Here is a 23,227-nt window from a genome sequence, read left to right on the forward strand (position 1 = left end):
CTGAGTCATTGTATCATGATCCTGGGAAGGACAGAGCTGTGTTTTGGTGCATCTTCCTGGCTGCTCTCTCCTCTCGATGTTGTGCCTCTTTGCCCCTGGAAAACCCACAAAGAAAATGACATTGCCTTTACAAAGGTAGTTTCAGGTGGGTAGCCATGTCGGTTTGTAGTAGAAGAGCAAGATTTGGGTCCAGTAGCACCGTAGAGACCAACTAAATTTCCAGGGCAAGAGCTTTCAAATGTCAAAGCTCTCTTCATCAGACAGCATAGCTAGTGGTTCAGCCCGCGTATGATATGAGGTGCAGCTAGTATTGGCTTGCAGCCACCGTCCACCAACTGAGAACTCTTATGCCAAGTACTTTACAATCCTAACAATATCCATTTCTTGGCAGCCCTTGAAAAGCCCCGTTTTTGCATCCGGTATATAGTTGAGAAACTGAAAGGGGCAACCAGCAAGTTCAGGGCCAAAACAGAATTTGAACTCACATCTCCCAGTCCTGAATCGAGTTCTACGTTCTCCTTGACTACTTCCAAAAAAAAAGATGTTGCCTGCTTTCGAAACGGGATCTCCCCTCTTCTGGGATAGGAGAATGCTCAAATGATAAAAAGCTGTGAGGTGGCCCTGTGAGCAGAGCTGAACAGTACTGCTGATGGTTTCTTCTACAATCATTTGCACCCACACTCTGATCTGCTTTACACTGCTTTTGTACAGCATCCTCATTCCTTCCATTTTTAATGTACCCCTCACTTCATTGCCCACCATGAATGATCCTTGGACGGAGCCTCTGCCTTCATTTATTTTTGTTAATCTGACTAATTTTGTGCATGCTTTCTGCTGTGCTCCCTCTATCTGTGCAGGACTCTCATAACTAAGGAAGTCGGCAGCGTATCTCTGCGTATGAAACAGGTCGAAGAACTGTGAGTAGGACTAGCCCTTTGCAACCCATGCTGTCTCTGTGTCAGTTGCCTTCTCGTTCTCTGTCACTGTCACTCCTCTTGTCTTTCTGGAGCAACACTCTATGCCACTTTACTTAATTTCAAAATAACTTACTTAAATTGCCGTACTGGTATGTATTAGTCCAGGTGATCTTTGAGCAGACTTGAGTTTGTCATTGTGTTGGTGTTGCTAAATTGGAGGCTATTGAGCGGACTGCTTTGCATAAAAATCCCAGTGTCTACCCGTGTTGTTGTTTTGACTGTTGCGAGGAGTTATATTTATCATTGGGCTTTTAAAAAAAATCTGCAAATGGTGAGCAGGTGTTTTAACAGATTAGCAAATTCTGTACAGCGTTCCTCTAGACTGAGAGTGGATACATGTAGCTATCGTTTCACCTTTTAGAAGAGGTCATGTTGGAAATCTGTGTGAAACTCGCATCCTGTTGATCCTTTCCTCCATAACCTGGCTGTTAACCCCAAGATAGCCAGCCAGGCAGCTGTTCTTTATGACCACAGTGGAATTCTGGGAAAGCACTGGAAATCAGGGCCGGATCTAGGGTTCCCGGTGCCCGGGACAACCCAAGTCTGGCTGCCCTTGCGTGCACAGCACACACGTGCTCTTGGCGCTGTGTGATGATGTCACTTCCTGACGTTATCACGCAGGGCAGGCATGCTGGCAGCGGAGCAGCAGCAGCGCCGGTGGCTGGGAGGCCGCCTGCACTACTCACCTGCCCCGCTGAGGGGGCGGTCAGCTTGCCGCGTGCTCCCTGTCCTGCAGGGCAGGCGAATGGTGCAGGCGGCCTCCCAGCTCTCCGTGCCATTCACCTGCCCAGCTGAGGGGGCGGCCAGTTTGCTGCGCGCTCCCTGTCCTGCAGGCGAATGGCGTGGGCAGCCGCTCAGCTGCCCGCATTGCTGCCGGCGTGCTCCCAGTGGCTGGCAGCTGCGCCCGGTGCCCCCTCTTTGGGGGCCCTGCTGGAAACATTCCAGTAGGGGAGTGTAATCCGGGTTCAGGAAAAAGTCAGATTTTTGCCAGTCAGGCTAAATCCAGCTTTCCCGAATCAAATCAGAATCTTGGATCTGATCCAGGAACCCAGATCAAGACTCTGGATAAATCCAAGTTAATCTGGGAAATGTGGCTTCAGCCTCTGGCTGGGTCCTTTCTGGGCTTCTCCCACGTTTTTTCCAAAAAGAGAGGGAGTGAGTAGCCAATCCATGCAGGCGCTCACCCTGTCTACCTGGCTGCTGTGAGTGACGCTCGTTCAGTAGGGTCAAGTTGCAACAGTGTCCTTTGCTTCAGTTTGGTTTTGACACAGATCTGTGGTTTGATACTGGATCCCTTGATTTATTTTGGTTCAGCGGGGCGGGGGCGGGGGGTTCCCATCCATTCCCAGGCTTCAGTTTGGTTCTGTTGGGCTTCCTCTTGCATTCGGGAGTGTGCCTTTGGCCACTGACAGCCTTGCCCCTGTTCGTTTCTGCCTTAGAGCCTGATGGGAAATGTTTCCTCCATAGAAAACAATGGAAAATGGCCGGGCATCTTGTCCAAGGGACACTTGGGTTTGGGGGGAACTTTAAGTTGATTCTGTTGGGCTTTCTCTGGGTTGAGGTTGCATTTAGGAGTGTGCCTTTGGCCACTGGCAGTCTTGCCCCCTTGTATTTCTGCCTGCTTGGAAATGTTTCCTCCATAGGAAACGCTGGAGAGTGGTTGGGGGCACCTTCAGGGGCTCATAGAATTGGTTCTTGGGGTCCAATCTTCCTGAAACTTGGTTGGTCTTTAGAGGACACTCAGGAGTAGGTTCCCTGCAAATGTGATGGCAGTTGCTTGAATAATGTCACTCCCAGACTCTGGATATCCCACCACGATCGTTTTCCCCATAAAGAATAAATCCAGGATTCTCTGACCTGTCTTAAATGGATCAGAGAATCTTTCCTGGATTTCAGGAATCCTGGATTTTTGGGAAATTCCTGAAAGCCAGAACCAGATTTCCCAGTGGTTTTTTTTGGTGGGGGGGGGGTGCACACACCCATACGTTCCAATACTGTAATATAGCCACAGTATTACTGGATCTATTAAATCTTTCTGGATTTAAAAGGTAGGAGTGTACAGTTTGGTTTGGAATTCAGATTAAAATACCAAATTTTCCACACACAAAAATTGGTAAAATCCAGCCATTGTTTTCTGTGGGAAAATCCAACCGCACCAGTGTCATTCACAGCAGCAGCAGACACTGGGTTCAGCCAGTGGGGAAACACCACAGAACAGAAACACGCAGTACCCAGTCACAAGCACAAGATATTCTGTTGCTTTAGGTTGTTTCTGTTGGGCTAAGTTGTAACAACGTTCCTTGCTTCAGTTTGGCTTGGGTGGAATGGATGTCATTCTCCGATGTAGTGGTGGGTCCCCTTCATTCACTTTGGTTCAGGTGTGTGGGGGGGGTCCATTTCTGTGCTTCAGTTTAGTTCTATTGGGCTTTCTTTGGGATGAGCCCAGCTTTGACTTTTTTCCCATAGGAAACTGTGTGGGGCTGGGGGCACCTTGTTCAGGGGCTCATAGAATTGGTCCCTGGGGTCCAATTTTCCTAAAACATGGGGGTGGGAGTCATTAGAGTACAATCAAGAGTAGGTTCCCTGAAAATCTGGTAGAGCTTGCATGAAAATTCCCCCCCCCCCGACAACTCCCAGATAGTTTTCCCCATAGGGATTAATGGAGAGTAGGTGCACCTTATTTGGGGACACACAAAATTGGCCCCCAGGGTCCAGTCTTCTTGAAACTTGGGGGAACTTTAGAGGACAGTCAATAGTAGGTTCCTTCCAAATTTGATGAAGTTTGGTTGAAAAATGACCCCTCCAACCTACCAGTTATTTCCCAGAGTGATTTTCCCATAGAAAACAATGGTCAATTTTTTCAGAAATACCTGAACCAAATTAGAGAATCTTGGAATTGGAGGAATGCTGATTTTTTTTCTCAGATTCAGTTTAAAAAATTGGATGTACCTAATGTATTTTGGTACAGCCCCCTGTTAATAGGCTCACAGCAAATGGCTTTACCACTGGCCAGCTCTCAGCTAGATGAGAGAATGAAAAGAATCTGCGCCTTCTCAAATGTTGCGGTTTTGCAAGCTTTAAGATCACTGTACCAGCCATAGCAAAGATTTTTAAGAATGACTTTTCATGTGGAATTTTTTAGTTTGTCAGACCTTCTGACAGCAAAGTATTCCTGTATTACATTTTTTTTAATTGTCAGATCCTTTGGTTGTATTTACTGGGTGCTTGGAGCCTGTTAGCTTGCTTCAAAGATTATTGATATACCAGCAATTTCTAATACATGGAAACTGCTGGTGTCAGGGCAGCAGGCTTGGCTTCCAGGAATATAATGAGAGGCTTCCTTTTGCTTTGCTTTACGTAGTAATGATAACAGGATACTTGTACAGGAAAATGCCCCACCCCCACCAGGGAGTTGTAATGCCTGTTGTGAACAGATCAATACATTTTTGCCTGCAACGGCTGCAATTCTGTTAAAACTATTGCAGGTTGAGCACATGGGAAGCATTTGATACGTGCATAGTTTTGAATCTTGGGCGCTTATCCCAAGTACAGCACTTCGTTTTGAGGAGTTGAAAGGTGGGAAATGTTGCTATAAAATGAAAAACGTGATTGCAGAATGCCTTCATTAGAGAAGTAAAGACTGCAGCGCACAGGTTCCTGCATTTAGTTATCCTGCGCTAAATCTCCTCCTCCAGCATTGCAGCTCTGTTCTGCCTTATCAGTGGCCTTTACTCTAGGCTGCAGTTTGCTTTGCATCTCCCTGTTCCAGAGCCTTGTGTGCTAAAGGCCTCGTCTCAATGTTCTCTCTTGTTTAGCAGATAGAAACCTCTTAGAGTTTATAGTGGTGTGGCTTTGTAGAATTCTCTGTTGTCATCTTAGCCATCGCTCCCCCCTCTGATGCCTGAAGTCCATGTGAAATAACTTCCATATATCTGCGTGGCAGAGCGTTCAGACCTGACTGGCCCTCGTCTGTCTTCTAGATACCGCTCTCTCCTTGAATTGGGAGAGAAACGCAAAGGCATGCTGGAGAAAAGCTGCAAAAAATTCATGCTTTTCCGCGAGGCAAATGAGCTCCAGCAGTGGATCAATGAGAAGGAGACCGCACTGACCAATGAAGAGGTGGGAGCAGATCTGGAGCAGGTCGAGGTGCTGCAGAAGAAATTTGATGACTTCCAGAAGGTGAGCTGTGGCTTCCTATGTGGTGGAATGCATTCCCCCCTCCCCTCCAGAATAAGAACTTTCTCATGTTTATATCCTGCCCTTCTTTCAAGCTCAGGCATTTGAGAAACATCAACTCTATAAGAGAGCGAGTGACCTACAGCCACCCAGCAAACTGAGATTTCCCCACCATGTCTTTGTCCATTGTACCACAGCAGCTTAGATTTGCTGGTTGTTTACATAATGATATCCTCTAAATCTTTACAGACTATCAATTCCTGTTCCCGCAAAGCACTTACTGAATGTCTAAATATATTCTTCCTTTGCCTTACCTTTTTGTGATCCCAAAATACCATCTGTCAAGCGATTGCCGTAAGTGCAACCACTGGGCCAGTTAAGGGAAGACGAGTCTTAATTTCTTTAGGCGCTCTAATCTCTAACATCATAAGATAGAAATCACTCACCTATTCAAACCCACTGATCCTATAATAGTACAATGTAAATGGAAACGCTCCTGCTTTTTCTTTCTTTCGTATGTTCTAGTATCGATGGAAGTAGAATCCTAAAAAATCAATACAAACCAGAGCGGGTGTTACAGTATAAGCAGCTGTAGTACGGAGTAGGACTTACTGGCCTTGTGCTTGAATTACTGACAGAAAGCATCTCTTGAAAGCCCCAAGAACGTGTGTCATGATAGCCTGCACTTCACCTCTGGTGAAAAATGTGTCTTGATGGCTTAATCTTCTCACGTTGCTACTCTGCACAGGATCTGAAAGCCAATGAGTCACGCCTGAAGGACATCAACAAGGTGGCAGATGACCTAGAATCAGAAGGGCTGATTGCCGAAGAAGTACAGGCAGTACAGCAACAGGTTTGTTCCGGTCTGATTTCATTTTCCCATATAATACACTTAGAAATGTATTTCTGCTATGTAGCTGCACATATTTTTTTCCCCCCTGATGGAACTTTTCTGTATTCAGTTGTACTAAACTTTGCTTTTGGATTAGTACTTCAAGTATGCCACTTGGATCCTTGCCTCGCATTTACACAGAGGACATGTGGGTAGCTGTCTCTAATGTCATGGGGTTCACTGGAGAAACACAGTGAGCGCACAGCTACTTTTTTAACATGTAAAGAGGCTCTTAGTGGGTCATATCAAGGATTTCCTTGGCTTTTGCAGTGTGTCTTGAGCAGATTCTTCTCCACCAGTGAATTGGAGAAAGCACACACACTGTTCTAAGGATGACGGCTGACTTATTATAAGCTTAATCTCATTTACTGTTTGCCTAGTGAAACATCATTAGCTTTCCACATCTGTGTCTGTTTATTGTCTAGCCTGACAAAATCAGACAGTATGGTGATACGACATGCTTCCTGTTAGAAACCCCTTGAGTAATACATTGCACTAATATATCATGAACAGCTGCGAACATTATTTACCTGTAAAATACCTTCAGAAAATCAGCATGTTGCGAAGCTCCTGTCTATTCTTAATTCAAGACACAAAGAAAATGTTATTAACTTCCCCTTTCCAAAGAATTCACATTTTTCTGGAGTTTTTCATACAAAAATAAACACAAGCATTTTTTCTCTCTTCCAGGAGGTTTACGGAATGATGCCACGGGTAAGCATCTTCTGTACTATTTAACTTTGAGTCTCTTCAAAAAGTGTGCAGAGATGTCTGGTAAGTGCATGCCACTCAAGCTGTGACACCAATGAGTGTTTGTATCATGCCGTAATTCTTTTTTGTAGTATGGTCAGATTTGATGTAATGGACCATCCTGAGAGGTTGGGGGATAAAGCAGGCATGGGGAAGTGTATTTCTCTTTTTAAAAAACACACACATACAAAATTATGTCCATAAGAGGAGCTAAACCCTGCGCTTGCCTCGTTTAAGAAAATGCTTAAAGACACGGAGCACAGTGAGGCGAGGAAGAGTAGGGTCAAAGTATAGTTTCATCACCTGTACGTTCCATTTTTATATGCAAGGAGGGAAAAATCCTTCTCACCCCTTTTTTCCATGTTAATAGATGACTAAATAGACTGCCCAACCCCACCATCCACCATTAAAAAAATTGTTTTATAAATCTCTGAATCTGCTTGTCATGCGCATTTCTTTGACCCCATTCCCAGTAAATTGTTTTGACTCCGTAATTCATTGCACACTCAGGATGTTAACCCACACAGTCCCCTGCATACTTACTCCAAAGTTAGTTCTGCAGAATTCAATAAGATACAATCTCAAGTAAGTGTTCATGGGATTGAAGTCTTGTTTTTCTTATTCTCCGAAAAACATAAATGCAACATATTTTTAAGATATTAAGCTAAGCATTGAACAGTCGCTTTCTAAATCAAGGTTTGGTGATTTTGATTTGTGCATCATGTTTGTGAAGATCTCTTAATCATTCTTCCAAACAGGATGAAACTGACTCTAAGACAGCATCTCCTTGGAAGGTAGGTCCAATGATATCAGTGTGGGCAAGGGCATTTGAAGCAAGGTTATGTATCCTGCTCGTGCATGTTCCTTGCTTTCGTAGCAAATGCTTTTGTGACTGGCTTTAATACTCCTTTTTGAAAGCAGGGGGGAAGTAGCATTCTACATAGGATGCTTTCGGAGCTTGCAATAAACTTGTTGGCAGGTGGAGAGGAGGCAAGAAGTGGGCTAACCATGATTTATTAATACACATATGGAAGACTGACTAGGATCTTTTGTATGAACCAGTCTGAATATCTGAATTCAGCCATAATGAGATGAAATAAGTTGCTCTTATCTGCACCAGTGTCTGTTTTTTGAAAAAGCGTCAATCTAATCTAATTGACTTTGTTCTTTTGTAAACTAAGCTGCTAGATTGCATGTTGATATTAGAATGTCTAATTGACTTGGTGTGGCAAATAGCTGCAAACAACACAAAATATCTTCAAATTGCATGTGCCAGTCACACACGGAAGATGTCTTCTGCTCGTGGAAAGGCAGTTTTACATTTTGTGTTGCATAGGAGATGGGAACCTCCAAACGCGTTCTTTCGCTTGCACAGCCTCTCTGCAGAAACTTTTGCAAAACGGTGCTAGTTGTGAATTTCCTGCTGCACTTAGTTCTTAGGATCCGATGCAGGTGTTAAAAAGTTACGTCGATATTGGTACTAAGGAAAAGGAACATTTTAAATTTTAGAAGTAATTTAGGAAAGGATCAGCTTGTGTCTCTGGGGTTTTTGTTGTTGTCTTACTAAGGTGGTTTGCATGGGGCACTAGGAGTTGATAGGCATGCATGTGAGAACGTGTCCTGCACTGCAGTGTGGTCCGAACTTGATAGGGGCATACATCTAAAACACTTTTTAAATTCACCTTCTCTTTTCAGTCTGCAAGGCTGATGGTGCACACTGTGGCAACATTCAACTCCATCAAGGCAAGTCTACAGTATCTTACTGCATTCCAAAGGAAATTGTTGCCTCTCCCGTGTTTAGCGCTGAATATCTGTTTTTCATTGCATTTCATTATCCCCTTGAATGAAGCTGTCCAGGCGAGGGTTTCTTTTAGTCAACTAATCATAGGAGTTTAACTGGTTAATAAATCAATCTGCATACATTTGCATATGCCTGAAACAATAGTTTTGAATTAAAAGGCATACTTTGGTTTTAAAAAAAGATGTGTCATAAACATAGCCCTCCTTTATCACAACAAATGTCCCTGTGGTCCATCATGCTGTTTCCTAAAGTGATCAGTTAGGTTCCCCTGAAAAGCTGGCATCACAGAAGCCTCCCCCAGGAACTGGGATTCAGGCACACAGTGTCTCTGAACGTGGAGATTCCATTTAGGCATAATTGCTAATAGCCATTGATAGACATGTCCTCCACGAATTTGCTTTATGCTGTCTGAATTAAGAACATAAGAAAACATGCATCTTTCAGCAGGTCCCTTTCTCCGGAACGGAAGAAGAGAAATGTCTCTCCTAAGATGGCACTTGCTATCCGTAGTTTTTGAAAGTACTTCCATTAAAAATAATATTTCTTTAAAATACATTGCCTTTATCTGGGCATCTTTTTATTTAGTCAGACTTTTCTTTTTTTAATGAGTTAATCTAACCAACAAATTGACTGAAGGTTGTAGTCCTACAAAGAACAGTTGTGGGCAGATGACTTGTCGTTCGTGGGTTTCATGAGGTTTTCTTTGTCTTCCAGGAACTGAACGAGCGCTGGCGATCTCTGCAGCAGCTGGCAGAAGAGCGAAGCCAGCTGTTAGGCAGTGCCCACGAGGTCCAGAGGTTTCACAGGTCAGAAGTTCTTTTTCTGCACGCAGGATGTGATGTCAGAGATGGAATATATGCTGATCATATTGAAGTTTCTGTCTCCTTCTTGATCTCTCTGCAGGCAGTTGCCATCAAAATTTGCACATTTTATAGCTGATGGTTTTATAGCTGATGGTAAAAGGATCTTAAGAAAGGCAAGCTTGAAAAATGAAAGAAAGGTTAAAACTAACAGGGTGTTAGTTTTAAAAAATGGGTGTTTAAATTATCCTGTGAGGATAAGGCTTTTAACATCAGACAAGGCAAAGCAACCCTCAGAACTATAATGATATGAACACAACATGAATGCTGGAGAGGAAGAGAAGAGGCAGGGAGCGCTGATTCAGCCCCATTGGCTCATCTGGAAGGGGAGGAGCCATTTGGCTCTTCCTGTTCCACGTATCTCCTCTTCAGTGGCTGTTCCTTCTTATGCAAGTGGATACCTGTTTGCTTATTTCCATTTCCATCCATTTTTCTTTTGTATCATCTATTGTGCTGTAGGCTATTATTTTACATTGTGAACCTGCTTTAAGTGCATTTGTGGAAATGTCACTTGTTATCCCTGCTAATGTGCACAGAAAAAAAAAACTTCCAAAAATTGTATTATGGGGTATATCAATCCTTCCAAACCAAATTCTAATATGTCTTTGAGTAGAAAAAATGTCCCACTATTAAAAAAAAAAAGCAAAATATGTTTGTGTTGTTGAAAGGCATTGTGTTTCAGAATACTGAAACACCCAGAGCCTGAAAACATACTTTCTCATGAGGCAGAAAATATCTAGCCGTAATAATGGCTAATGCTGTTTGTATCTGGGGGATTTGAGCTGCCCCAAGAACATTTTCTCTGGGGTGAACTAATGTTCTCCAGGTTATTAGGAGAGGCCGTACCTGAGGAGGGCTTTGTATATAATAATAATACAATGTCAATGATTTCTTGTATTTTGGCCATTTTCACACTGCTTACCGGGCACGGAACATCGCGCCGAACTCCCGGAATGACAGCTTCTTCCTGGTGTGATTTCGTGTGAGAAGTCGCACGAAATCGCACCAGGAAGACGCTGTCATTCCGGGAGCTCGGCATGATGTTCCGTGCCTGGTAAGCAGTGTGAAAACAGCCTTTGATTCGTGCGAGCTGCTTTGAGAGCCAGTTTCTGATTGAAAAGCAGAATAAAAATTAACAAATAAAACGTCTCCTTAAAATTCAGTTAGCTTCAAATGTGATATGTGTTAGACCCCCGCTTACCAATTGAACCCCCCAGATCTCTAAAAAGAGCTCAGATAGAAAGAATTCTACAAAAGATTCTTGATGGTAAACTTCTTTATTTTATTTCTTGCCTGTCTCGCAGAGATGCTGACGAAACAAAGGAATGGATTGAAGAAAAGAATCAAGCCTTAAATACCGACAACTATGGGCATGATCTGGCAAGCGTGCAGGCCCTTCAACGCAAGCACGAGGGTTTTGAGAGAGACCTTGCCGCTCTCGGAGACAAGGTGAGAGTGGGGAAAAACAGGGTTGTACATACCTGTAACTTCTGTTCATCGAGTTCTTCTGTGCAGGCAAACATTAGGACTGCGCCTGCACAGGCCTACGCGTGCGCAGTCTCAATGTGGGACTGCACAGAAGAACAAATGTGAACTCACATTTTTCTCCTTGTATTCTCTGAATTTATTAATATAGCCAGGGCTTTTTTTCTGGGAAAATAGGTGGTGGAACTCAGGACTGCACAATGACATCACTTTGGGTCAGTTGGAACAAGGGAGGAGTTTTTTAAAGTTTAAAAGGCCCCGCCCCCTGATCTCCAGACAGTGGCACAGAGGGCAATCTAAACTCCTCTCTGTCTGGAGATCAGGGGGCGGGGCCACTGGCCATGTGACCATTTTCAAGAGGTGCCAGAACTCCGTTCTACCGTGTTCCAGCTGAAAAAAAACCCTGAATATAGCATTAGTGATGTACATAGCTCTAAAGGATGAAGAGGTTTTAAATGGCTTTTGAATGGCCATTACTGCCCCACTTCTAAAAGTTTCCCCCTTTCGCGGTGCTGTAGGTAAACTCTCTAGGAGAGACTGCTGAACGCCTGATTCAGTCTCACCCCGAGTCTGCTGAAGATCTCCAGGAAAAATGCACAGAGCTGAACCAAGCCTGGAGCAGTTTGGGGAAACGCGCCAACCAGCGCAAAGAGAAACTTGGGGACTCCCACGACCTGCAGCGTTTCCTCAGCGATTTCAGGTAGATTTTTTCTGGGAGAGAGTTTGGGCCCAGCAAGAACCAACTGCAGGTTTCACTCCTCCCATGGACTCCAAACACTTCTGAGTCTACATGTGCGTTTTGCAGGGACCTCATGTCTTGGATCAATGGAATCCGTGGGCTGGTCTCTTCAGATGAACTGGCAAAGGATGTGACAGGAGCAGAGGCTTTGCTGGAAAGACACCAGGTACCTAAACAGGCTTCTGGCCACACCCTGTGATTTCTTACACAGGCAAGCGGGGGGGGGTAGCATCGTACTGTAGTGGTGCCATAGCATGTGGTGTTGCTGGGAGAGTGCTCCATCTGGAGACTCTTGAGGGGGTGGAAGGAATTGCTGGCAGGGCTGTCCATAGTCTCTTCCGTGTGTCCCAAAGCACTCTTTGGTCTCAGCAACCGTAGATAAACCAATTCAGCCAAGCACTTGGTTTTTCTGCTAGTCGAAGCCTGGCTAGTCGAAGCCTAATGAACATGGAATACTGTTGTGTCTTTGAGCCTCAGAGTAACAGGAAGTTGCTGTAAGTAGTAAGGATGTACTATTAAGATAAAATTTGTATATTGTTGGAAATGTTCGGGCCAAATTAATGGCCACATTCAGTATGCTATCGTTGTTGTTTAGTAAACGCCTCTCGCTTACTATAGGAACATCGCACTGAAATAGATGCCCGGGCTGGCACTTTCCAGGCATTTGAACAGTTTGGGCAGCAGCTCTTGGCACGTGGCCACTATGCTAGCCCAGAGATCAAAGAGAAACTGGACATCCTGGATCAAGAACGGGCTGACTTGGAGAAAGCCTGGGTGCAGCGCCGAATGATGCTGGACCAGTGCCTGGAGCTACAGGTACGCCTGTTTGACTAAACCGTGTCCCTTCTCCAAGAGAGTTTTGAGGATTCGTGTGTTTTTTTCAGTCCAGTTAACATGTTTATTTTTTCTTGTTAGCTCTTCCACAGAGACTGTGAGCAGGCAGAGAACTGGATGGCAGCCCGGGAGGCTTTCTTAAACACTGAAGATAAAGGTGATTCCTTAGACAGCGTGGAGGCTCTCATCAAGAAACATGAGGATTTTGATAAGGCAATCAATGTTCAGGTGAGACGGATGATCGTAGCTGGGTGAAAGAATGGTTGCTTGTTGCCTGCTACTATTCAGGACGGTGGCAAACAGTGTCCCCAGAATTGCATCCTTGTTTTAAAAGTATTCAGGATGTAGCTCAGTGGTAGAGCATCTGCTTGACCCGCCAAAGGTCCCAGGTTCAGTCCCCAGCTTGTCCAGCCAAAAACAGATCAAGTGGGAGGTGACGTGAAAGAGTCTACTGGAGACCTTAGAGTGCCACTGCTAGTTAGAGGAAACAGTACTGACCTTGATGGGCCAAGGGTCTGATTCAGTATAAGGCAGTTTCCTATGTTCATATAAGTATGTTGTGTTTCCAGAGAGATCCCTCCCCTGTATTCCACATGGCTCTTCAAGCTGGTATTGTTTTGATCTTTCAGGATATCCTGACTTCCCCCCACCTTGCTTCTTTTCTTTTCTGCAGGAGGAAAAGATTGCTGCCCTGCAGTCTTTTGCTGACCAGCTGATTGCAGCTGACCACTATGCTAAAGGGGTCATTGCCAACAGAAGAAATGAAGTTCTGGACAGGTTGGTGGACTAGCTTAAAATCCAAGATGGATTCTGTACATCTTTTAGCCCTTGCATCTTTCACTTGAAGAGCTGTGCTCTCAGATAAATGCTTTGGTCATGCACTGATGCCAGCTGGGGGATTTATTACTTCCAGGTGGCGCCGACTGAAAGCTCAAATGATCGAGAAGAGGTCGAAGCTGGGAGAATCTCAGACCCTCCAGCAGTTCAGCCGTGATGTGGATGAAATAGAGGCTTGGATCAGTGAGAAACTCCAGACTGCAACTGATGAATCGTATAAAGATCCAACGAACATCCAGGTGACCAGTTGTTCTGTAAACGGCAAAGTGAAGGGTGGCGCACGTGTAGCATTTTTCTGTTGCTGATAACAAGATATGCTCAGATTGCGTTAAGCCGAGAAAACAAAGTGTGTTTTAAATTAATGTTTAAGTACAACATTACTTCCATCACAAAGGAGGCATGTGCTGTACTTAAATTAAATAGAAGAAGGTGAGTTATTAATGTGACTTGAATAAAAAGCCTGGCTCACGGAACAAATACACAGCGTGTATTAAATCTGACAGGTCATTTTTCCCACCCTTCTTAAGCACCCAATTAACAAAAGGAGAATTTTTTTTACACGCAAGATCCACATGTAGTTCTATGATGCAGAACATATTTTTCGTACAACAGTTGAAAAATCTATTTCGGTGACTTGCCCGCTTGTTTTTTTTTTTCTTCATTTTTTCTTATTTTTTTTTAAAATACCATTGATTGGATCAGTATGAAATGCCCTGATCTTCTGTTCTTCTCTCAATCTGTTTTATAGCTTTCCAAACTGCTGGTAAGTTGTAATGGTTTGACTGGATTTGGCTTGATATATGTTTGTCCCTCTGCACAAATTACATGTGGGCAGAAGGTCTGCTTGTTTTCAGTGTTTTTCATTTATTTGCCCGTCCATTCATTCAGTCTCTCACTTCGTTTATTTTTATTTTTTTTATGCCACTCGGTGACTTTTGTGTTACTCACTGACCTGCCATCCGGGTGTAGCTTTTGCCCACTACATCAGGATGTGTCTCTTTTTTTCCCCTCCATCCTTGCCTTAAGTAACGCCTCATCAGCATCATATTAACATGTTTGTTTTCCAGCAGTGTTCTGCATGATCAGTTGACTTAGCTGGTTTGTTGCTAGCCTGTTTTGAGAAGGTACCTGATAAAGATAGAATGAAGGGGCCGTCTTTTCTCTCTTTAAAAAAACAAAAACCTGTCAGGTTATAGTGTACTCTTCTGTGAATAGCAAGCAACAATGACTGAATCTGACCTGTTATTTCAGTTCCACACTTTATAGTAATTGAATGGAAATTTCACTGGAGCGTGGCCAGCACTCTACCTAAGTTTATAATGTTAAAAAACTAAACAGGGCAAAGTAATAGATTGCTGATTTATTCTTTCAGGTAGGTGGCAATGTTGGTCTGAAGTAGAGCAGCAGGATTTGGGTCCAGAGGCACCTTAGAGACCAACTAGATTTCCAGGGTATAAGCTTCTGAGAGTCAGAGCTGACTCTTGAAAGCTTACACCCTGAAAAAAGTTTATTCTTGAAGCTGGCCCGGGAGCGTGACTGTTTAGTGGGGGCAGGGGGGGGGTTGGTTTCAGACTCAGGAATCCCTCTTTCTAGGAGTCAAGAAATAAAGTTGGCCTTATGCCCGGGGCTGGGCCTCAAGCAAGCAGGCATCCATCAGTGGTTCTCAGCATAGCTGTGCCTGCCTTTGGCTGCACTGCTTTCCTTCATTTGCTATTTTGTCATTTCAAGTTCTCTTAGAGCCAAGCTACAAGTGAGGCCTGACACAGGTTGGACACTTGTCAGCTTCCCTCAAGTTTTGATGGGAATTGTGGCTCTCCATTACAGCTGCAAGACCAGGACGCCACATTTCCCATCAAAACTTGAGGGAAGCTGATAAGTGTCCAACCTGTATCAGGCCTCACTTGTAGCTTGGCTCTCAGATAGCAAAGGGATCCTGAGCTAGTTGACAGTGAATGGTGTTGGCAGCAGCTGCCTCCGCTTTGAGGCTCTGAAGGGAAGGGATTCTCCTTTCCAGCCTCATCGAGATGCTGCCCCAGAGCCTTGCCCTTGGCGGAGGCTGTTTTTGAGGGAGGGTGTCCTCTCTCCTCCACGCCACAGCAGCGTTGTGCCTGGGAGATCTTTTCCCCACAGAAAGAGGCTCCCAGGAGGGGGACGAAGAAGAGGACGTGGCTGGCTTCTCATGCTTACGTGTTATTTTACCTTCCGAAGCATTGGGGGGCTCTGTATGTCAGCCTCATAATATTACAAGGGTGATAATGGGGGCTGCTGAAGGGGCATCAGACAGCTTTGTTGTGTCTGGCTTCTCTTACGAGATTTGGACAGTTGTCTCTTCTCACTCTGATGTGAAGAGGTTCCTTAGAGGACTGGAACAGCTCAAGCACACCTGTTAGAAGGGATTCTGCCTGTGAGAATGTTCCAGGGAGACTGTTTTCTCTAGGGCAGTGACAGTGTCTTGGATTGAGGAGGCACATGCTGTCAGTATAGAAAAGGAGCTTGGGATCATTCACAGAGACAAGGGCCATTCCAAAGACAAACATGTTTCCTGTCAGATCCAGGACAGGTTCTGCCCTACCCCCTTTCCCCTATTATCTCAAATTACCTGGAGCAGTGGAGGCATATGCTAGATGTCAAGGCTTACATTGAGAGAGCTAAAGTTTTGTGGAGCTCTGGTGCCCCAGTTCTGTAGAGATTATTTATTTATTTTATTTATACCCCACCCTCCCCACAAATGGGCTCAGGGTGGCTAACAACATTTAAAAAATACATTAAAAGTCAAAACCATAAAATCAATAATAATTTTTAAAAAGTCATTAAAATAGTCCAGGAGCAGGTTATTTAAACAAATATTGGGAGTCCGTATATGGGCATAGCAGATGGCCGAGGGCAGCCCCAGAAAATGTGGTGGTCCTAGATGGAAGAAGGATGACACCCACTGGCACTCAGCCAAAGGCCCGGTGGAACATCTCCGTTTTACAGGCCCTGTGGAACTGTAACAGGTCCTGCAGGGCCTGGATCTCCAGCGGGAGAGCGTTCCACCAGGCCGGGGCCAGGGCAGAAAAAGCCCTGGTCTTGGTTGAGGCCAGACGGATGTCCTTCGGCCCAGGGACCACCAGGCGTTGCTTGTCTGCAGAGCGCAACACCCTGCAGGGGACGTAATGGAAGAGATCTTTTGGGCATTGTGGTGGCTCAAGCTACCATGGCTGAGTAGATCTCAAGCTGCGTTCGTTTGGCTCATCAGTCATCAGGGAGATAGATTACTGCCTGTTCTATTAGAAATTATAGCACTAAGTTCATAGAATCGTAAAATCATAGAACTAGGAGTCTTTCCGACCATCAATTCCAACCCCCTGCCCAGTGCAGGAACAGCCTAAAGCATCCCTGACTAGTAATCATCCAGCAGCTCCTGGAAAACTGCCAATGGGGGGGGACTCCCCACATCCCCAGGGAGCCGATTCTGCTGCTCATTCCTCCGTTAGAGGAGAGAGGTACGGCCCTGGCTTGAGCAAACCCACCCTTGTTCGCTAGGAATTAAAACAACTGAATCTTCATCACTTGCTGCTGCCTGTGACAGACATTGGGCCAGGAGGTCGCCTCAGTCTCTTTGGCCCTTGTTGCATCTGCTGCTTTTATAAGCCCCTCCCTCGAAAGGGTGTTTTTGCTTTACCCTGTCAATCTCCATTTGGTGACTTTGCATCCTGGTCCTGTTCATTTCCCCTTGAGAATATTCAGATAGCTAACTGCCATTTCCTGGTTGAAACTAGACTGCTGTAATGCACTCTACACAGGTGTCCCCTCAAAGCGTACTCAGAGATTTCAGTTAGTGCAAAACGCTGCAGCTTGGTTATTATTGGGAGCAAGGCAGAGCATACATGTTACTCCCATTCTGCAGTCACTTCATCGTTTGCTGGGCTCTGTTCAAGGTATTAGCTCCACCATGTCAGCTTCCCTCATCTGAACAGGACTCCTGCAGGTAGCACCCAGGGCTTTTTTTCAGTGGGAACGTGGTGGAATGGAGTTCCAGCACCTCTTGAAAATGGTCACATGGCTGGTGGCCCGCCCCCTTATCTCCAGACAGAGGGGAGTTTAGATCACCCTCTGCGGCGCGGAGGACAATCTCAACTCCCCTCTGTCTGGAGATCAGGGGGCGGGGCCAACAGCCATGTGACCATTTTCTCCAAGGGCAACCCACTGAGTTCCACCACCTCTTTTCCCAGAGAAAAAGCCCTGGTAGCACCCTGCACATGGGCAAAATTGACAGCTGTCCTCTCTCTCGCACGCACTCTCGCTCTCATGCGCTCTCTCTCTCCCTCTCTCTCTCTCTCTCCCTCTCCCTCTCCCCCCCCCCCTCTCTCTCTCTCTCTGCCCTTTCCACAAATTATACAGAACTCAGTTATTCAGGCGGGGTTTTTTACACAGGTAGGAGGGCTGTACTATAGGGACTACAGGCTACATTACTGTATACTGACTGTTGCTGTAACCTATTTCATGGTTTATGGGGTATTCCAGCCATAGCTCACATTGACTTACACTATGTAATCTGCCTTGAGTCTTACTGAGCAAAGTGGACTATAAATAACATAAATAAATAACAGTTACTCCTTTATTCCTTGTCTTCCCAGTCTGGGATTTGGGAGCCTCCCCTACTAGTAAAGTCAGTTCTGTACTTCTTGTCTCAGATCCCCAGGAAAAGGGATATTTGCTGCTGCTCAGACTTTCTGAATAAAACAAAATCTCCCTTTGTGAATCTTTTACCACTGGCTGTGAAATGTAGCCAGAAACAAGATGACTGATTTAGAACAGGATTCTCAAGCATTCATAATACAGTTCCCTTAGGTAAACAAACAGTAAATGTAATTAAGTCAAAATGAGGACAGATGATTCATCTGGAAGCACTTAATATCATCCAGAGTTCAGGGTTAAGCAAATAAAAGATAGTTCTTGCATATTAGCTTAGCACTAACTATCTTTAGGGGTGTATGAAACCTTTACTGATATTTTCAAGGATGCAGAGTAGAAAGCAGAGGAAATTGCAGAGATGGAACAACATGAGAACAAAACATTCTCCCTGTCTCTGGCATCTGGGGCCCAGTCAAATTATTACGGTCTTATAGGCATGTACAGAGAGTTATCTGCTACTTAAATGAGAATTTTGAATCTGTGATAATGGTAATATGTATAAGATGAAAATATTAGTCTCTGTCTCTCTCTCTCACACACACACACGAAATGCTGAATTTAAGTGGAAATTACAGTGTGAATACTAAGCTTTAGATGGTGAACCAGGTGACACCGGCATTTAGCAACAGCTGTTTTCCAGTGCAAAGAGGTTCATGCAGAATTCTTGATGATGGTGCTGTCGAGCTTTCCATGTTTTGTTTTTCTTCTGCTGCTCTGCAGCACAGCATATTTTGCCACGTCAGCCTTTGTTAGTCTTTTTATTTGGCGTTTGTTAAATGCTTTCTTGTCATTTATTTTCTTTTCATTTATGCTTGCTCTGGGTATACGCATGACCCATATTCCCCCGCCCCCATTGCCCTCTTGTTGCCATGCTTTGTTTATTCTCTCAGGGAGAGATGGAATGTTAACAGAAGGCTTAGTCTGTGATTGCAATATCTGCATCATGTTTTCATTGTGTGAACAGAGAAGTTGCAAGACCCCCCCCCCCCCCCAAGATCATGCTTTGCCCTCATAAGATTCCAGGGACTATCTTTGCTATCTTGGATAGTCGGTTTCGGATAGGCCTTGGAGAGCTACTTCTGTTCAAACTTAAATGGCATTAAACCCGTCAGTTTAATGCCATTTGGGGTGCTACTGTAGCGAAGGCCCTTCTCTGTCAGCGGAGGAGGGCATCTTTCATGGGTTACTCCTCCCACCTGCCGAAGCAGCAAGCCCAGAACTTTCTAGGAGAGCCCGTCCTTTCTCTCCCCTCAAGTCAGAGTTCTGCTTCTATATTTTCATTATGACTGGCTCCTTGCGTTTTAGGCAATTTTGAGAAGCTGTGCCTTTAAGAATTTTCTTTAAGGAATGTCTCTTTTTGTCAGTCCCCTTAAAATGTTCTGGAAACTCTTTTCTGAACCCCTAGAGCCACCTTGAAACGAAGTGCCAAAGATTAGTGGAGCTCGTTGCTGAAATTTCCTTCTACAATAGAACTGTCTCAGATGTCCAAACTCAAGAGCCCACAAGAGAAATTACTTCTCTGTTTTCAAGCATTTGAGGACAGAATTGTTGTTTTTGAAACCCTGGACTGATGTGAGGGAGGAGCAGGACTTTTTTTCTGGGAAAAGAGGTGGGGGGAATTCAATGGGTTGCCCTCGGAGAAAATGGTCACATGGCTGTTGGCCCCGCCCCCTGATCGCCAGACAGAGGGGAGTTGAGATTGCCCTCCACGCCGCTTGGCGGCGCGGTGGGCAATCTGAACTCCCCTCTGTCTGGAGATCAGGGGGCGGGGCCACCAGCCATGTGACCATTTTCAAGAGGTTCCGGAACTCCGTTCCCCCGCGTTCCCGCTGAAAAAAAGCCCTGGGGAGGAGACGCTGGTCCTCCTTCTGCCTGCAATTTAAACAGAGAGGCAAAGATAACAACCCCATCAAACAGCTTTGGAGCATTCAGTTCAGAGATCAAGTCTGTTTCAGGATATAATGAACCAAAAACTCTTCCAGGGTTGGAAGTATTTATTAATTTAAAATATTTGCATGCAGCCTTTCCATCCAATTAGGATCCTAAGGCAGTGAACAATAAAGAGAATAAAAATCAGCTTTTTAAAATAGTACATAAATGGGTTCATTGTTTCCTCCTTTCAAGTCAGAAACACTCAATATTCCCCTACAAGTAGAATTTCTCATGATGGAGTGGGGTTGGAGATGGGAACAGTTGTGGATGGGAACAGTTAACAAGCTCACCCGTTTCTGATTCCCGTCAAGTGTATCCAACTTCCTGTTTCTACCAAATGTGTTCTCTGAGGGAGATCCTGCCCACAAAAGGCTTAGTCTGAGAGCCAGTGCTCATTGTTAAGGGGTTGCTGTTTTGTTGCCTTCAGAGCAAACATCAGAAGCACCAGGCCTTTGAGGCTGAGCTCCATGCCAATGCTGACCGGATCCGTGGCGTCATCGATGTGGGAAATAGCCTCATTGACCGTGGAGCTTGTGCTGGCAGTGAAGATGCCGTCAAGGTGGGTGTTACTATCTGAAGTGACCTGTTCTCATAGGACAGAACTCTTCAAAAAGCCCTACATTTGGTTTTATTTTTTCAATATTTATATTATTTATTTATATTAAAGGATAAGGTGTTCGTTCAGAGCAGCTAACAGCCCATCAAGACCTTGGAAGTCTGGAGGAGACAGATGGAAGGGGGGAGTGGAGGGAAGAATCCATTAAGCTGCCAGATGTGTGCCTCAAGAGGGTTAGGTTGGAAGAATCCTTTCTCTCAGGAGACTGTGTTGTCTCAGAGCCTGGTGTTTTGGAAAAAGTAGGCTAAAACAGTAAACGTTTTAGGCGATGGGGATTGTTCCTTCAGAGGGGGTAAGCTGGAAGAAATTCTTCCTCAGGAGGCATTGTCACATATCAGAGCCTAGCTTCTGGGTGAAAATGGCTAGTGATTTGGGGTTTCTAGGAGGAGCTCACTCATACTGTGGGATTCCCAAACCTGTGGAAAAGCCAAAGATACACCTCAACAATTTTAAAAGACTGATAACTGTTCTCTTCACCAGTGATTATCAACTGAAATGTGCCAGTGGTGTCATAGAGTAGGGAATAAGCAGATGGCAGTGTTGATAAGCAGAGCAGATTTTAAGAGGCACATCACCCTGGCCTAGCAAGTAAGTCCACAGACATTATTAGACCACAAAAGCGTTTTACTGGCCCACTTGCCAATGCATTCCTATGTTAGTAATTCATAGCCTGAAATGGGGGGGGGAGGCTGTCTCCTAAACAATTCATGCTCCCTAGCTTGGTTCTCTGGATTAGATTCATATTTGCTTTAGTGTTCATGGATCCATCTGGGTGGCATAATCAGGGGAGCCCGCAGTTTGTTCCCAAGTGCCACTTGCTAGGGATCTTGTTTTCATACTTCTTGCTCCTGACCTTCTTTCTGATCCTCGGATTAGGCCCGCTTGGCTGCTCTGGCTGACCAGTGGCAGTTCCTGGTGCAGAAATCGGCAGAGAAGAGCCAGAAACTGAAGGAAGCCAACAAACAGCAGAACTTCAACACTGGGATCAAGGACTTTGACTTCTGGCTGTCGGAGGTAGCCCAACCCCTCCTCTGATTTGAATTGCCTTTAGATTGCGTCATACTGTAGGAAAACCATTTGCAGATTATGGGAAAGCATGCATTTTTTTTTGACAGAGCTCCTTGTTTTAAAAAACTTGTTTAAAGGACTAAGTTAAAACAATATGTGCATTCCTATACTCTAACCTCAGTCGCATGGAGATGGATGGGATCGTCAATTTGAATTAATTTTATTTTTTTCCCCAAATCCTATCATATTATATAGTTATATAATTATGTCTCAATTATTATGTCTCAAATTACTCGAAATTGTTTTTTTATGGGAGATTCTGTACTTTCTAAATTTAACCATATGCAAACTTATTGGGATCCAGTTATTGCTTAAGTTTGAACCAATAACGTTATACCAAACTGTTCTGATTATAAGATACGGATGTCCACTTAAATAAGTTTATTCTATCCCCTGTAAATATTGGATTTTGAAATTTGTATATGTTGGTATTAGATAAGGACTTGTATCGAAACTATTAGTACTCTATTGTGTAACTACTTTATTTTCTGGGGTACTTCAGGTTGAATGTTGGTCTATTGAGTTATAAGCTTACTTTACAATCTATTGGTCTTTAATATTTTTTAAAAAATTAATATTTCATTAAAAAAATTTAAAGAATTAATTTTATGAATCAGGAATAAATACTTAACAAGCTAAAAACACATCTTCAGTTTTTCCATCGTGAGGCATTACAAAGCTGGGCTCTTTTCCTTCGGTAGGTGGAAGCACTCCTTGCATCAGAAGACTACGGGAAGGACCTGGCATCTGTGAACAACCTCCTCAAAAAGCACCAGTTGCTGGAAGCGGATATCTCTGCCCATGAGGTGAAGCGTCTCCCCACAAATGAGAAAATGTCATTAGTAGCTGATAAAGCAGGCTTTAATTTTGTTTTTTTATCTTCTGACTCGGTTTCTAGCCCGCCCGCCCTGCAAGCGGGATCAGAAGGCTATGCCACTATACACCAGTTACTTACTCATTTTTATTCAAAACATTTTTAAGCTGCCTTTTCGCCCAACTTAAGGGCTCCGAAGGTGACAAACAATAAAAAAATTAAAACAAGATGAAATACATGAGAAACATTTAAAGCAGAACACACAGACACAGCTTTCGCCTTCTCCCCCAAGTGAAAAAGTTCCAAGCAGTTCTGAAGTGTTCCTTAGAAAGATGCTCTGTTTCCTTGTGGTCAAAAGTGGGCCTGTGTGAGGCAAGGCTGCGGAGCGAGCACTGGCTGAGGGCAAGACAGCAGCCAGGTCAAAATCTGGGATGTGGGAGCAAGATTTCGCAAGCTAGAGTGATGCTGTTGTGGAATCTGGCGGGCGAAGGATACCAAGTCTGCTCCCTTATCAGGCCCCAGTATCGGTCGCTGAAAAGAACATGGGCCCTTTTCACACTACTTGCTTGCTTCCGGAGCACCGCGAAATGTAGCGCAAAAACCGCAGAAGATAGTGTCTTCTCACGAGAGTTTTGCTCGACGTCGCGGAAAACGCTTGCAAGAAGACGCTATCTACCGTGGGTTTTGCACTACATTTCGCGATGTTCCGGAAGCAAGTAAGTAGTGTGAAAAGGGCCATGGTTTTACTCACCAGACCAGAAAAAAATAT

The 23,227-nt window shown here is 44.5% G+C and overlaps 1 protein-coding gene across 6 annotated transcripts in view; it reads left to right on the forward strand.

The window, feature by feature from the left end:
• Positions 1 to 23,227, forward strand: part of SPTAN1 (spectrin alpha, non-erythrocytic 1) — an 81,319-nt gene that overhangs the window by 38,897 nt on the left and 19,195 nt on the right. For 3 of the 6 annotated variants that reach the window (XM_054997502.1, XM_054997497.1, XM_054997498.1), the window contains exons 23-40: positions 858 to 917; positions 4,958 to 5,156; positions 5,902 to 6,006; positions 6,736 to 6,759; positions 7,554 to 7,589; positions 8,491 to 8,538; positions 9,311 to 9,402; positions 10,761 to 10,905; positions 11,460 to 11,641; positions 11,747 to 11,846; positions 12,299 to 12,496; positions 12,596 to 12,742; positions 13,188 to 13,291; positions 13,428 to 13,590; positions 14,100 to 14,114; positions 20,388 to 20,519; positions 21,453 to 21,590; positions 22,346 to 22,450. In XM_054997502.1, the coding sequence (XP_054853477.1) occupies positions 858 to 917; positions 4,958 to 5,156; positions 5,902 to 6,006; positions 6,736 to 6,759; positions 7,554 to 7,589; positions 8,491 to 8,538; positions 9,311 to 9,402; positions 10,761 to 10,905; positions 11,460 to 11,641; positions 11,747 to 11,846; positions 12,299 to 12,496; positions 12,596 to 12,742; positions 13,188 to 13,291; positions 13,428 to 13,590; positions 14,100 to 14,114; positions 20,388 to 20,519; positions 21,453 to 21,590; positions 22,346 to 22,450 (1,993 nt within the window). The remainder of the gene's footprint in view (positions 1 to 857; positions 918 to 4,957; positions 5,157 to 5,901; positions 6,007 to 6,735; positions 6,760 to 7,553; positions 7,590 to 8,490; positions 8,539 to 9,310; positions 9,403 to 10,760; positions 10,906 to 11,459; positions 11,642 to 11,746; positions 11,847 to 12,298; positions 12,497 to 12,595; positions 12,743 to 13,187; positions 13,292 to 13,427; positions 13,591 to 14,099; positions 14,115 to 20,387; positions 20,520 to 21,452; positions 21,591 to 22,345; positions 22,451 to 23,227) is intronic. The other 3 variants (XM_054997499.1, XM_054997500.1, XM_054997501.1) reach the window with 3 other exon arrangements.

Source organism: Eublepharis macularius, chromosome 14 (assembly GCF_028583425.1).
Source record: "Eublepharis macularius isolate TG4126 chromosome 14, MPM_Emac_v1.0, whole genome shotgun sequence".
In the NCBI taxonomy this organism is placed as follows: domain Eukaryota; kingdom Metazoa; phylum Chordata; class Lepidosauria; order Squamata; family Eublepharidae; genus Eublepharis; species Eublepharis macularius.